The sequence below is a fragment of the Protopterus annectens genome, chromosome 1.part0 (genome assembly GCF_019279795.1).
Source record: "Protopterus annectens isolate FY-2018-M chromosome 1.part0, PAN1.0, whole genome shotgun sequence".
Taxonomy (NCBI): domain Eukaryota; kingdom Metazoa; phylum Chordata; order Ceratodontiformes; family Protopteridae; genus Protopterus; species Protopterus annectens.
In genome coordinates, this window is record NC_056725.1 from 536,364,050 (window position 1) to 536,380,071 (window position 16,022).

The 16,022-nt window shown below is 40.6% G+C and overlaps 1 protein-coding gene across 1 annotated transcript in view; it reads left to right on the forward strand.

Moving 5' to 3' along the window:
• FAM161A (FAM161 centrosomal protein A) overlaps positions 1–16,022 on the forward strand; it is a 683,959-nt gene that overhangs the window by 570,339 nt on the left and 97,598 nt on the right. The window contains exon 5 of the mRNA XM_044061183.1: positions 7,375–7,532. Within this exon, the coding sequence (XP_043917118.1) occupies positions 7,375–7,532 (158 nt within the window). The remainder of the gene's footprint in view (positions 1–7,374; positions 7,533–16,022) is intronic.

Sequence of the window (16,022 nt, forward strand, 5' to 3'; positions counted from 1 at the left end):
GAAGAGGTTTGGTCTATGTGCCTGACGAAAGCGCTAACTTGTTGTACAGAGTGTTGAATTTACTTCAGTAAATTTGTTGCTGCTCAACGAGTGGTTTCTTTTCTTTACTTATCAGTTTTTAGTTGTTTTTTCTGAGTCTTCTCTGGTGAATCCTTTCCTTGTATTATTAGGTGAAAGTATTTGACTTTTAGTTTTTGTATCAGACTTCTAGTGAACACTCTACACTCTGGATTTATTTCCTTAAGTATTGAATGAGTTGGTCTAAATGGAGTCCATGGAATTCTCAAAAGTTTTCTCTAACACCACAGTTCAAAAGCATTGCTTTTTCTGGCACACAGCCTTGCTTATAGTCCAGCTCATACAGATGTGTGTTATTACTGGGAAAGCCATAGTTTTGACCATATAGAATTTTTTTGACAGTGTTATGCCTTTGCTGATTAAATTTTTATTCAGATTTGCCATAGCTTTCCTTCCAAGAAGCAAGCAAGCATCTTTTAATTTCATGACCATAGTTATTGTCTTCAGAGATCTTTGAGTCCATAAAAATAAAATCTGTACCTGTACTTCTGCATCATATTGCAAAGAACTGATAGGGCTACATTATATGATTGTAGTGTTTTTTTGAGCACCAAGCCAGCTTTAGCTCTTCATGCTTTCACATTTATCAACAGGCTCCAACTCTTTCTTATGTTCAGCTATCAAAGCGATATCATCTTCATATCTGATATTGCTCATATTTCTTCAAGTAGTTTTAAATCCAGCATTTGATTCATCTAACACAGCAGGTATCTTCCATATTCCTAGACCTATCCAAAATACTCAGCACAGTCTCTCACTATAAACTATTACTAAAACTCTCCTCCTTAAGTCTCTCGCCCTCATCCCTCTTGTAGGTCCCTAACACCAAACTCTTGGGAGTCACCACTAATGACAACTTAAAACTTTATTTACACTTCCAAACTTAAAAAAAAAAAAGCTGTGCCTCTTATATAGAATAAAACCCTACCTAACAAACAGAACTACAGAAACCATAGCTAAAGTCTACCTCCTATCTACCCTACTGTATGCCTTCCCACTCTTTAGTAACCTACAAATGTGCACACAAACAAACCTGGAAGAATGGTACAATAAAATAGCTCACTTTGCTGCAAATCACCCCTTTAGAACTCATTACTGTTCTGCCCTTAAACAACTAAATTGGACTAAACTCCCTCATCACCTCCACTGTTGTCAGCTACTACTAGCTCATACTCTAGCATACTATCCTGATAATATCCAGCTCTAAAATGCATGCTTCATCGCTGCTACCGTACCAAAGCCATTCCTCCTCTCTATCACTAAAGCCCAGAATACATCAGGAGCCTCCTTATACTCAAACTGTGTAGCTACCCCCTGGAATGCTCTCAGTCTTCTTGAATACCAACAGACATTCAAAACACATGCATGGGAACACATCTCAGTGTCCTGACTCTGTAGCTACACATCTTCTGGATAAGTGAAGCATCTCTGCTTTCTTCCTCCTTTTCTACTATATTTCTGGTTTCATCTACTATGTTACCAAGTATCATCCTGTCTTCCCACCTTCTACCTACGCCTCTCTTAACTCTTTTATATTTATTTTTCCCTGTTGTCTCTAACTGTTTAAGAGCAGCTTCCATTACTACTTCCATTGTCTCTTTTTCTGTTTGTCAGTTTTTTTATTTTACGTTAGGTAAGTTAAAATCCTCAACCACAGTTATCTTTACTTTAGCTATGCCTGTACATTTTGCTGAACATTTTCTATATACTTTCATCATCTGTATCATTAACTTCAGGTGGCACACAAACTAACAACCTGACACTCATACCTTGTAGACCGTTTTCTTTTAAAATTGGTGGAATGCATGGCTTATAGCCTTTGTTCCACCTGCTGCTCTTCCCATTATTTTGTATCTCCCTTACATATTACTGCTCTGTCACCTCCTTTTGAGCCCACCTTATCTCTTCTTGAGGTATCATAACCTGTATCCACCATATGTTTTTCATTTGATCACTGCTGCAGTAGCCCAAGTAATGTGGGTTGTGTCCTGCCAAGGACTTAATAACTGGCCAGCCCAAAGATTTAGGACACCTTCCATGTGCCCATATCATTAGCTCGAGCTGAGCTGACAAAAAAAATCAGGTTTGTGAGCCAAGCCCTTCAGAGCTTTTCTAATACTGATGAGAGTGCTCTGTTTGCAGGCTTCAGAATATTAGCAGCCAGCTAAAGTTGTTCCTTGGCTGGGCAATTAAGCTAACTTTTGGGGAAAAAGCCTTCTACTTTATTTTTAAAAATAACTTTTAATTGTATGTACTAAAAATTATGTTTAGCGGGAAAAAAAACAAGTTTTACTGACTGTCTCATGCACTTTTATGCTGCTGCACATGGGGGCAACACTTTTTAAAACAAAATTGTTAAGTTATTCTAAACTACTTTTTCCTCGGGGGGACTACATTCAGTTTACATCTGTGGCTGGGTAAGTATGTTAAATGCTTTTTATTGTGTGTTTTAGGGGAAAAGCCATTTTTGTGATACTTAACTGTTTTTTTTAGCTGTTGCTGCTAAGTTTACCTGCGAATCTTGCACCTTTTTCCAGCTTGACCATGAAACAACCTACTGGTTCTGCTTTCTTCCAGCCACAAAAAGAAGAAAGTAATTAAACAGCCTTTGCCAACACAGCAGGCTTCTATATTGGCTCAGATGCAGGTGGGTCATTCTAAAGTGTCTACAACTGGCTCCACAGACCAGTCATTTTCCTTGAATCCCTCTGGTGTAGTCCATACATCCACCATGGAGCATTGGTTAGACATCCTCTGTGGCTGTTGGGAGTGCACTTAGTGGGCAAGACAGAGACACTCTTGTCATTCCTGAAAGCAATATCAGAGCATGATTGGCTGTCTAGTCAGAAAGTTGTGCCCTTTCTTAGGGAAACTATGGCTAGCTACTCTCTGTCTGTTTCTTCAGAAATTCTTGCTAAAAAAGATACAAAACTGAAACATATGCCTTCTATCTCAATTTCGCTGGATAGGAGTAATTTATTGAAATGAGCTCAGACTTTACTGCAGGATCTGACTCTACTAATATGACTTATTCTGGTAAAACAAAAAAGGAATGTTACTTTTCTGAAGACATTTATGTTGTTGAGCCTCAAAATTAATGATATGGGATCAGATGAAGTGGTTTATCCCCAAAATAGAAGCCACCCCACCTCCTCAGTTAGGAGAGGGATTTTATTCTGTTTTATTCTAGGGTGATTCTGGTGCCAAGTAAAGAAACCTCCTGGAGTCCATTCCTAGATCTTTCCTTTCTGAAGGAGTCTGTGATGTTGCCCAAGTTCAAAATGATGTCACTTCACAACTTGTTACCCTTTATTCCTCATATGAGTTTCCTAGTGACCTTAGATTTAAAAGATGCATTATTATCACATTCCTATAGATCCAAATTTCAGGCATCTCTTAAAGTTTTTTGCGTCTGGATCACATTATCAGTTCTCTTTCTTATCCTTTGGGGTATCTTCAGCTCCAAGGATGTTTAGAAACTGTCTAGCACCTGTAATAGCCTACTGCAGACTACAAGGCATTCACATTTTCCTCTTTTGACTTGCTTATCTTTGTAGAGTCTTTTTCAAAGTGTCAGAAATCTCTAATTTGGGGAAAGAATCTCCTACCCAGGTTGCAATTCGAAGAGAACATTCAGTAGATTTTTATGGCTCCTTCTCACAGGCTTATTTTTCTGTAGTGTCTGGTAGACATCGCAATTCAAAGAGCTTTTCTTCCACAGGAAAAATAGATCTGTATTAATACTGAGGTTTTCCACTCAGACTATCATCTCAGCAAGAGGATTTCACAGGATTTGGGATTGCATTGCACCAATGATACTCATAATAGTTCTTGTAAGACTCCACATGAGAAAGTTACAGTGGTACCTGAAGTATCTATTGTACCATCAGCAGGATCCCTTAACCTTTTAAACTCCAGTTCTAGGATTTGTGAAAAGGGAGATTTATGTGGTGGTGACACCACATCTCTCAGAATCCAGGTCTCCCATTCTCCCCTCCTCCTCCAGCTGTCAGTAACTACAGATGCATCAGGCTTTGCATGTGCAGCAGTATCAATGGGAATAAAAGTGCAGGATCTTTGGAACAAAAAAGACAGAATAAAACAGCAAAAAACAGACCTTAGCTCTTATAAGTGGCCTAAACTCTCTAAATCATCTGTGGTTTCTGCAACCTCTTCAACTGTTTACAGATAACACCACAGTGATGCAGTACATACACAAGAAAGGGAAACTAGATTTTACCTTTATGCAGAATAGCCATGGTACCCTAGGATATATCCTTTTAGCACAATCTCATTCTACAAACATTATACATTCTGTCAGAACAAAATTGTGTAGCAGACAAGCTGAGTGAGACCAGGACAGCTCCTTGTGAATCTAAACTGAATCAGAGGGTCTTTCAAGACTTGATCCTTCATTGATGAGCACCTCAATTAGATCTTTATGTTTCCTCTTTAAGCAATCAATTGGAAAAATTCTGCTCCAGGATTCCATACAAAACGGCCTGGAAGGTAGATGCCTTTTTTTTCCTTGGCCAGGAGTGCCCCTGTATGTTTCTAAAACATTTCCACTAATATTCAGGGTACTTCTGAAGATTCAAGAGGACTCCACAAAAATCATTGTGGTGACTCTCTTCCACTTAGGCAACAGTGGTTCTCCCTTCTTCTGGAAGTGGTATATGGCAATTACCGCAAGCTTTCACACCAGCTGGATTTACTTACACAATACCAGGGTTGTTTGATACATCCTGACCCCAAACAACTGCAACTGTTTCACTGCCTGAATGATAGAATCATAATATCTTTCAGACACCTTCATTCTGAGAACATGCATCAGGTACTAATGAGGCAAGACAACCTGCTACTAGGAGATCATATATTAGCAAATGGAAAACTTTTTTATAGTTGAATCCAGCAACAGAACCACACCCATTCAGAGTTTCTCTGGTTTTACATTATTTGTGTAAGTTACTATGGCCCGTCTTACTCCCCAGTCAAAGTTTAGTTGTCAGCCATTTCAGCATGTCTACCTGTGGATTCCCCTTTCAATGCAGTTTCATGTGAACATGTTTGGAAAGGAGTGTTGCACAACAAGCCTCCTAGAAAACAGGTGGCTCCTTCTTCTGTGCTTATTTTGTATCAGAAAAAACTAATGCTTCTCCATTTTAACAAGGTCAACAGGCTGACTTGAGGTTCCTGGCTTGGAAACAGTCTTACTAATTGTTCTGACCTCTGCAAAAAGAGTATCTGCGTTGCAAGATCTTATGATGAATCAACCTTCTCTTTTCACAAAGACAGGATGTATTTGAAAAGTAATCCTCCTTTTATGCCTAAAGTGGCATGCAGGTTTACTTTAAGTCAAGATATCCATCTCCCTGTCTTCTTTCCTGAGCCTAAAAATGAGGGAGAAAGGATACTTCATACCTTGGATGTCCTTAGACAAATCAAGCACTATATTGGCAGAACAAAATCTTTCACATCTTCTGATCAGTTGTCCATTATTTGTGAAGAAAAGAAGAAAGGACTACCAGTGTCAAAACCAACTATGTCCAAATTGGTGTCTCATGCTATTACTTTTTGTTAATCCAAACACAAAAAAATGATTCCAGGCAGGGTCATGGCTCATTCTTCAAGGGCCTTGGCTTCTTCTGTGGCTTTCTGCAAAGGGTTGAATTCTAGAAGTCTAGAAGCAGCAGCTTGGTCGTCTGTACATAATTTTATAAAGCACTACAAACTAAATTCCTTCTCCATGTAAAGGATAGGCTTTACTAGGCCCATTCTGTAGGGAATCCTGGACTGTTATTCTTCCCCTCACAATTCTATCTAAGCTATAGTAATCTAGTCATAAAAATTTGACTACTGCAGCAGTTTTCAGTTGAAGAACATAAACTTGGCAAGCAAACTTGTCATTACAGTAGATTTTTGAATGATCACTTCTGCAATTGCCACTCTCTTCCTCCATCCCCCTTGTTTTTTTGCATGATTTTATGTCAGGATGAGGACATTTAGCCTTATTATTTTCATAGTACTTTCCTTCTCAGGGCTTTAGCCTCCCTCTCTCTATATATGCATGAAAGCTCTGAAGGGCTTAGTGACCAAACCTGACTTTTTGTCATCTAAGCTGAAGCTGTCTTTAACAATTTGGGTACTTGGAAGGTGCACTGAAGCTAGGAAAGTTGTCTAATGTTTTGTCCTTGGCAGGACATGACCCTTATAACTTAGGCTACTGTAGCAGTTATCATTCAAACATCTACTTACACAATTGTACTGTCCTACCACCTGTTGTCTTTAGGTGAAGTCTCTGCAGTTGATACTATGTTAAGCTTCCCTTAATTCAAAAACGAGTATAATATCTTGTTTCCCCACACTATTTGCATTGCTTAATTATTCCTTCCTTCCAATCAGCATTTATGCCCTTTATCATGACCTCTTTTCCAGTGTAAAGCCCTTGTACTGTTTGATTGCACATGCCTAATTTAAATTCACCTGCTCTCTGAAAATTCTTAATATTGAGGATAAGTTGGGCATGTACTACTTAATTAGATTGATAAATGCAAGGAACATGCATCTGTGGTGCGTACACCCCCACACACACACACACACATGCCTGTTGTGTGTCAGGTGAATGAGTAATCGGTTAATATATTTAGGTATAAAGGCACAAGTCAGTAGAAATGGAGTAAGAGTGTAGATAGCAGGTAAAAGCATCCACAGCCGTTATAGCAGCTTGATAATGATTGTATATGCTACAGATGTATTTACTGGCACTATGAGGAGAGTTATGTAGGAAATTAGTGTAATGCAGAAAAAGAGACTGGTATTATAAGAACAATGTTTGTACAGCAACAACAGCAGTCAGTGCATGAGAGAGAGAGTGCTTCATTGGGCAAAAAGTCAGTAAATAAATCAAACACCCTTTGTACAGGCAGACGTTGACGATAATGAATGAAGTAGTAAGTATTATGTAAGATGAAGGGTACTGATTGCATGTTTTGTATTATGTAAGATGAAGGGTACTGATTGCATGCTTTGTATTATGTAAGATGAAGGGTACTGATTGCATGTTTTGTATTATGTAAGATGAAGGGTACTGATTGCATGCTTTGTATTATGTAAGATGAAGGGTACTGATTGCATGTTTTGTATTATGTAAGATGAAGGGTACTGATTGCATGCTTTGTATTATGTAAGATGAAGGGTACTGATTGCATGTTTTGTATTATGTAAGATGAAGGGTACTGATTTCATGTTTTGCAGTAATTTTCACCAGGCTAAGCATATATTATTTTTTAATTTTAGCACAATGCCAAACAAGCAGCAGAGAAGCATTATTCTGACATATTAAGGGAAGTTGGATTGAATGATGAATTTGTTTCAAGCAAAGGAAGAACTTCAAAAAAGTTACATTACCATGTCAGTGATACAGATTCAGACATCAGCAGTGACTGTGCTAAAAGGTAAGTATTGCTGAATTACATATTTCATGTCTCAGAAGACTGCTTCAGATAAATAGACTATTACATTAAGCTGAATGCTACAAAATAAAGATGTATATTATCATAGTATAGTCTAGTGGTTGGTCAATGTTTTCCCCAATGTTCAGTCATCTAAAATGAGTTACACTTCACTGTTTTCCTATATTGAGAAATGTTACTTGAAAAGGCCTAAAAGCATTCAAAAAATCTTTTTCACATAGGGAATAATAGCTTGCCTCTCCCAACTAATTTATGCCAGCTCCACAGTCGCACGGAGAAAAGGGGAAAAACACCACTATAGTAGACTGCTGGCTCACACAGTGTAAGTTCATACAGTTATAACAAACTACAATTACAAAGCACTGAAGAAAAAATTTTCCCCATCAGAATGTAGGTGTTCCATATTAATGCAGTGGCAGACATTACAGACTTTGAGTTCAGTGAAGTTCATGCTTACCGTTTGTCCCTTGTAATGAAGTAACAAGTACAGACATGTCAACACCAGGAACAATGTGCATTTCAACTGGTCTGGTCAAGGTAAAGAAACTGACAGAAGCATAGCATGAATATTCTTAACATGACTGGGTTTTGAATATGGCTGTCGGTCATGTCACTGAAAGCAAAATAGCTCAGTACTCAGAGGGCAATATCACATTATTGGGGGGATATATTTAAGTATTATGTATGTATCTGAGCTGTGACATAGTGACTATTCATCCTGGTGAAAAACATCACTGGGATGGTGGTGTATTTGCTGTTTGTTTTGCCTTTATGAAGCAGTGCAACCTCTACTGCCAGTCGTTGTGTGGACCGTTGATCCACTGTGGCGATCCCTAATGGGAAAAGCCAAAAGACAAAGAAGAAGAAGACAAAACAAAGGGTGTCAGGGAAAGGAGCTACAGAATTGCTGAACCATGTAGACCAGACATGCAGATTAGAGTGAGGCTGTTCATAGCAACCAGCTTTAGAGAGAATGAAACAAAAACGCTCATCACAGAGAATTCAAGGGTAAAGTACTTAATGTTTGTTTCTGCTGTTGAAAAGAATGCCTTTTAAAGTAGCAAAGCAAATCAAGGTGAATTATGGGGTGAGACAGCTAGGAAACCAGAACAATTTGTATCAACATTCTGAAATCTTGAAGGGAAACTCAAGTTTTTATAGTAAGTATGCCTGCAGAATGTAAGGCTCCCACTGTGTGTCCTGAAATCAAAACAGATTAGATATCAATGTCTCAGAAACATGCGAAGTGAAGTAATGTTTATTCCGGAGTAATTACATATTTTCACAACTGCCTGGTAGAATTAGTGTAATTCAGTCCAACATAAAAACTGTCCCTGGAGAGAAAGTAAATCTAAAACTGTTCTAAATACTTATACAGTACAAAGTAAAGGAGGGGTGTAAAAATACTGAAAATGCCCAAACTTGGGCTCATAAAAAAATCCCAAAGTGAGTGGACTAGCTGTATTCTACTGCTCCCCAAGCCTGATGGGTTTATAAGATTTTCTAACAACTTACACAGTTAAATAGTATATATAGATTTGATTCATATCCCGTGCTCTGAGTGGACAAACTGTAAAGTTGAGTAATGTGAAGTTTCTCTCTACTTTGGACCGAACCAGACTTTTTCACTACAAAGTCCTGCCTTTTGTCCTCCGTGGAGAACCTGCAACATCTCAGAGGCTGACAGACAAAATTCATAGTCCCCATACCTAATATGGCAGCAGTCTACTTGGATGATATAATAATATTTTCTGAGGACTGAGAAAGTCATTTTCTTAAAGTTCAAACCCTCTTAGATTCCCTCTGTCATTCTGGGCTAACTGGCAATTTAGCTAAGTGAAAATAAAGCACTATTTGGGTTATGTAACAGGCTGAGGAACAGTGTAACCAGAAGCTGATAAAATTAAAGCAGTAGAAAACTGGCCAACACCAGCTAATAAGAAACAAGTTAAGTCTTTGTTGACCTAGCTATCAGTTATTCTAAATCTAATTTTATTGCCTTTGCTTGACTTTTGACTGATGTTACCAAAGGTAAGGCTTTTTGAAGGTTATGAGGATGACTGAAGTAGAAAACATCTTCAGGTAATTAAAAGGGACGCTGTGCTCACATCCAATACTATTACTACAGATTTCTCCAAGCAATTCTTAGTGTATGCAGATACATCTAAACTATACAATCTGTTATATAAGTAGAAACCTCAGTAACACTGAGAAATGTTGGTCAGCTCTTGAGAAAATTCTTTGCCATAAAATGTGTCCTTACCACACTGTGCTGCGGTAGCGTTGTCGCCTCACAGTAAGACACTGTCCGGTTCGATCCTCAGCTAGAGCATCTTCTGCGTGGAGACATGCGTGAATGGGCGTACCTTTGTTGAAGGTTGTGCGTCAGGGCTGGTAACTCGACACGTAAAAATCAACTAACAATCATTAGCGGACCGGAGTTCCGCTGTGGCGACCCCTAACCGGAAAAAGCCGAAAGACACAACAACCACACTAAAATATTATTTGCTAGATAGAAAAGTTGTATTAGTCACTGACTATGTCCCTTTACAATGACTTTACCAACAGAAAGATTGCACCCCAAAACTGTCCCAGTAGGTACCGACCCCTTCATCCTTATAACATTAGGATCCAACACTAGCCATATCCCTTTACTTAAATGCAGATGGGCTGTCTTGGGCTTACACCCTGGCCATCAGGGCTAGAACCAGTGGATGTTCTTCATGTTTCACTGTTGCAGTCATTACATTTGGGTAATCTGCTGGCAGGTTGCCCTCAGTCGGCCTGATTAACAAAGTCTTGTGTCCTGTGTCGGTTGCTGTCCCTTCTTCCATGATGTCAGGTCGTCAGGGGTATAAAACATGCAGCCAATGCCATTACATCAGTCTTTCTTGTCGTGCGGTGCCCGAAGCAGAAGCAGTTTGCAAGTGCCGGTCAGCCGACTCCTGAAATTTTCGTTTTCGAGTTTCAGAACCAAAGTCTTCAAATTAAAGCTAAGTACCCCATTGGGGAAACTTTTTCTTGCTCCTTACCGATGTCAGTAAAAGTTAATAATTGCGTTACTTGTGGAAAGCAAATACCTCATAAGGATTTTCATTTGTACTGTATTCCTTGCCTAGGCCCTGACCATGACATACCTTCTTGTCAGTTTTGTGCTTTATTTAATCAGCGCACTATCCGTCATCGTTACATTTTTGCCTCTAAATATTTCGGTTCTCGGTTTAATTATCCAGAAATGATGTCGGTTAGCCATCCAACTATCGGAATTCCAAAAAAACGCAAAGAAAAAGACAGAGACAGGCCATCGAGGTCCAAAACTGCCGACGACGCTTCTCCTAAGCCAGTTGCCAGTTCGCCGGTACTCAGTGAGGTGCTTTCGCAGCCCCTGATACCCACTACTTCTGACTAGCAGGCCTCTACTGAGACCCATTCGGAGTCTGGTATGCCACGAGATGCTTCTCCTATGTAACCCGCGGATGTCTCTACCTTGGATGGGTCCAGAGCCGCTGTGCAGGCACTGGCTTCTGTGGGTGTATTCAGGCCTACAGACTTGCATATTAAACTGACTCCACCTTCTATTCTAAGGCCTAAATCTCGATCTATGTCTAAAAAAACTGATGCCCAGGCCACATGTTCAGGCCCCTATGCCTAAAAAACAAATGATCAAAATGGCTGAAGATCTTATTACTCTAATCAGGGGTAGTCAACCCCCCCCCCCCCCACTTCTAAGAGGCCTAGGACTGAGCTTGACTATGACTGTTACCTCTAATTCTTCCAATGACCTAGATTTGTCCATTTCTACCTATGAGGATTCTGATGCAGAGGATTCCATTCCTATTGCTTCTCCCACTGAGGACTTTTCTTTTGGGGAAAATTACATACCTTAAGGGAGCATTTCCATTGGGAAAGTCAGGAATGTTCTGAATCTAAAAAGAGGCTTAGAGATTTCCTCCTTCTACCTCAGCATAGGCCTGTGACTATACCTCCTGTACTAGACATTGTTGATGATGTGTTTTCGGAATCCAGTATGGCCCCTGATTCCCTGCCTCCGGCTCCCAGTAAACCTGACAGATACTACAGAGTTCCTGAGTCCCATAAGTTCCTTTTCAAGAACCCTGTTGCGGATCCAGAAACCATTTCTCAGGGGCCTAAGGGCATTAAGGCTTTTACTGCTAAAAATCCTACCCCTTCTGATAGAGATTCCAGGGCGCTGGATAGATGGGGTAAAAAGATTTATACTTCTGCAACTTTGGCAATCAGGGCTTTAAACTGCCAATTTCATATGCTAAAATGTCAGCAGCATATTATGGGACTGCTCAAACAGAAAATTATGTTGATTTCAGACTGTGTGGAAAATAAAGATTTACAGGATTTATTGCATTCTGCTGAACAAGTTGGAAAACATACTTTGCAATGTGGTTTTGATTCTTTAGAGACCTTTTGCAGGGCTGCTGTTACTGGATCTGTGCTTAGAAGGCATGCTTGGCTTAAGGAGCAATCTCTGCCTGATCATGTTAAAGCAAAATTGTTGGATGCTCCTTTAAATCAGGACCACCTGTTTGGCAGTAAGGCTGAAGAAGTTCTAAAAAAGATGGAAGATAAAGCTAAATCTATGCAAACTGTAAAAGATTTCTTGCAAGTGCAACCTTCAAGATTTAGTAGGCACTGGCCTACTAAGAAGTGGTCCTTTCCAGCTACTTCCAGATCCACTCAAGCCAAACCCAGACACACTAAAAGCACCAGGTTTCAGTCCCAAGGGACTCTCAGAACTAAGCAATGGGGTCCTCCACTTCCAAATCTGGAAATAACAAGACACCCCCCTATGGTAAACAGTCTCAATGACTTTCCTTTAAAATTACCAAGGACTTACCTTTCAGCCGCCCCTTTGGGGGGAAAAATTGCTCTTCATGCAAAAAACTGGGAACTCCAGGACAAATGGGTTTTAAATGTAGTGTCCCAGGGATACAGATTTCATTTCCACACAGTGTTCTTCGTGTTTCACTGTTGCAGTCATTACATTTGGGTAATCTGCTGGCAGGTTGCCCTCTGTCGGCCTGATTAACAAAGTCTTGGATCTTGCGTCAGTTGCTGTCCCTTCTTCCATGACATCAAGGGTATAAAACATGCAGCTGACGCCATTTTCATCAGTCTTTCTTGCCGCGCGGTGCCCAAAGCAGAAGCAGTTCGCAAGTGCCAGTCGGCCGACTCCAGAAATTTTCGTTTTCGAGTTTCAGAACCGTAGTCTTCAATCTAAAGCTAAGTACCCCGTTGAGGAAACTTTTTCTTGCTCCTTACCGATGTCAGTAAAAGTTAATAATTGTATTACTTGTGGGAGGCAAATACCTCATAAGGATTTTCATTTGTACTGTATTCCTTGCCTAGGCCCTGACCACAACGTGCCTTGCTGTCGGTTTTGTGCTAAATTTAATCAACGCACTACTAAGCTTCGGTATATTTTTGCATCTAAATATTTTGGCTGAAGATTTAATTATCCAGAAATGTCGTCGGTTACTAATCCGACTACCGGAATACACAAAAACGCAAAGAAAAAGACAGAGACAGACCGTCGAGGTCCAAAACCGACGATGAAGCTTCTCCTAAGCCAGTCGCCGGTTCGCCGGTACTCAGTGAGGTGCTTTCGTAGCCCCTGATGCCCGTTACTTTTGATTCGCAGGCCTCTACTGAGACCCATTTGTTGTCCGGTATGCCGCGAGACACTTTAAGTATTGAACCGGCGGATATTTCTACCTTAGATGGGTCCAGTGCCGCTGAGCAGGCACCGGCTTCTGAGTGTGTTTTCAGGCCTAAAGATTTGTATATTAAACCGACACCATCTTCAAAACCTAGGCCAAAATCAACTTCTTTGTCTAAAACAACAACGCTTGGGCCACGTGCACAGGCCCCTATGCCTAAAAAACAAATTATCAAAATGGCTGAGGATTTAATTACCTTGATCAGGGGTTCTCATCCCCGTCCTGCAAAGACGCCTAGACAAGGCACTGATTATGAATCATCAGATCAGGTTTCCATTTCTTCTGATTCCTCTTCTGATCAGGAATTATCTATTCCACCTTATGAGGACTCTGATGCAGAAGAATCCATCCCTTCTGCTTCTCCTCCTGAGGATTTTTCTTTTGGAGAAACTTTGCATACCTTAAGGGAGCATTTTCACCGGGAGAGTCAGGATTTTTCAGAATCTAAAAAGAGGCTCAGGGATTTCCTTCTTCTTCCTCAGTATAGGCCTTTGGCTATACCTCCTGTTCTAGACATTGTTATGATGTTTTCTCAGAATCCAGCATGGCTTCTGATTCCCTGCCTCCGGCTCCTAGTAAGCCAGACAGATATTACAGGGCTACTGACTCCCACAAATTTCTTTTTAAAAACCCTACTGCTGACCCTGAAACCATTTCTCAGGGTCCCAAGGGCGTTAAGGCATCCACTGCTGAATCCTACCCCTTCTGATAGAGACTCCAGGGCGCTGGATAGATGGGGTAAGAAGGTTTACATGTCTGCAACCTTGGCAATCAGGGCTTTAGACTGTTAATTTCATATGCTTAAATATCAGCAGCATGTTGTGGGCCTACATAAACAGAAAATGATGTTGATTTCTGACTGTGTGGAAAATAAAGTTACAGGATTTATTGCATTCAGCTGACCAAGTTGGAAAGCATACTTTGCAATGTGGTTTTGATTCCTTTGAGGCCTCTTGCAGGGCCGCTGTAACTGCATCTGTGATAAGAAGGCATGCTTGGCTCAAGGAGCAAAATCTGCCTGATCATGTTAAAGCAAAATTGTTAGATGCTCCTTTACAACATGACAGTCTATTTGGTAATAAGGCAGAAGAAGTTTTGAAAAAGATGGAAGATAAAGCTAAATCTATGCAAACTGTACAAGATTTCCTACAAGTGCAGCCACCCAGGTTCAGTAGGCACTGGCCTACTAAGAACTGGTCCTTTCCAGTACCCACCGGAGCCACTCAGGTCAAACCCAGACACTCCAAAGGTTCCAGGTTTCAGTCACAAGGTACTTACAGAACAAAACAATGGGGTGCCTCCACCTCCAAATCTGGAAGTAACAAGGCACCTCCCTACGGTAAACAGTCTCAATGACTTTCCTCTGCCATCTCCAATCACTTATCTTTTGGCAGCCCCTTTGGGGGGAAAATTGGCACTTCATGCACAAAATTGGCATCTAATTATCCAGGACAAATGGGTTTTAAATGTAGTATCCCAAAGATGCAGATTTCATTTCTACGTGTTGCCAATCCCAAACGGATGGCCAGATCTGCCTCCAAATCAGTGGGCAGATGCCCAGAAACAAGTTATGTCCCTCATGAATATGGGGGATATTCAACCAGTACCAGAAAAGGAAAAGGGAGAAGGTTTTTATTCAAGACTTTTCCTGGTACCCAGAAAAGATAAATCATGGCATCCAATTCTGGACTTATCCATTCTAAATACATTTCTGGAAATTCCAAAATTCAAGATGCTGACTCTACAACGGTTACTGCCTATGCTAGGCAAGGATGCCTGGTTGGTAACTCTAGACTTAAAAGTGGCTTACCTGCATATCCCAATCAGGGAATCTTGCAGAAGATACCTCTGCTTCAAAGCAGGCTATTTGCATTACCAGTTCTTTGCACTGCCCTTTGGCTTATGTACTGCACCCAGGGTCTTTACAAAGTGCCTGGCACCAGTAATTGCATTTTGCAGACAAAGAAACATTTATATTTATCCTTACCTGGACGATTGCTTAATTCAGGCAGAAAACAAGGACACACTTCTACAGCATCTGGCATTTGTAAAAAGGTTTCTAACTTGCCTAGGGTACACCATAAACAAAAATAAATCACAACTGGTACCCTCTCAAATAATTACATTCCTGGGTGCAAGCTTGAATACAACTGCCCAGATGACTTACCTCACGGCAGAAAAACAAATCCAATTGATGACTTACTTCAAACAAGTGGCCACAAAAACCCAGCTATCTGCAAGACAAATTCTGCAGGCCTTGAGGTTCATAGCTTCCTGCATTCTACTAATTCCATATGCAAGACTGCATGTGAGGAAACTTCAATGGTACCTAAAATGCTAATGGAGTCAACATTGTCACAGCCTGGATACAATGATTCCTATCATTCCTTGCCTGCAGCAAGAGTTCCTATGGTGGGCAGAGGCCTGTCACCAAAACAAGGGACTGTTATTCATTCCACCCCCTGCCACCCAAACCCTGACTACAGATGCATCAGATTATGCTTGGGGGGGGGGGGGCGCATCTGGCAGGGAGATGCATTCAGGGCAAATGGAGCCCAAATCAAATGCACCTGCATATCATCCAGAAAGAGATGCTAGCTGTACAGAATGCTCTGTCAGCCTTCAAGGACTATCTTCATCCAGGGCAACTACTGATAAAGACGGACAACACCACAGTCATGTGGTACATAAACAAGCAGGGGGGTACCCATTCCTACCC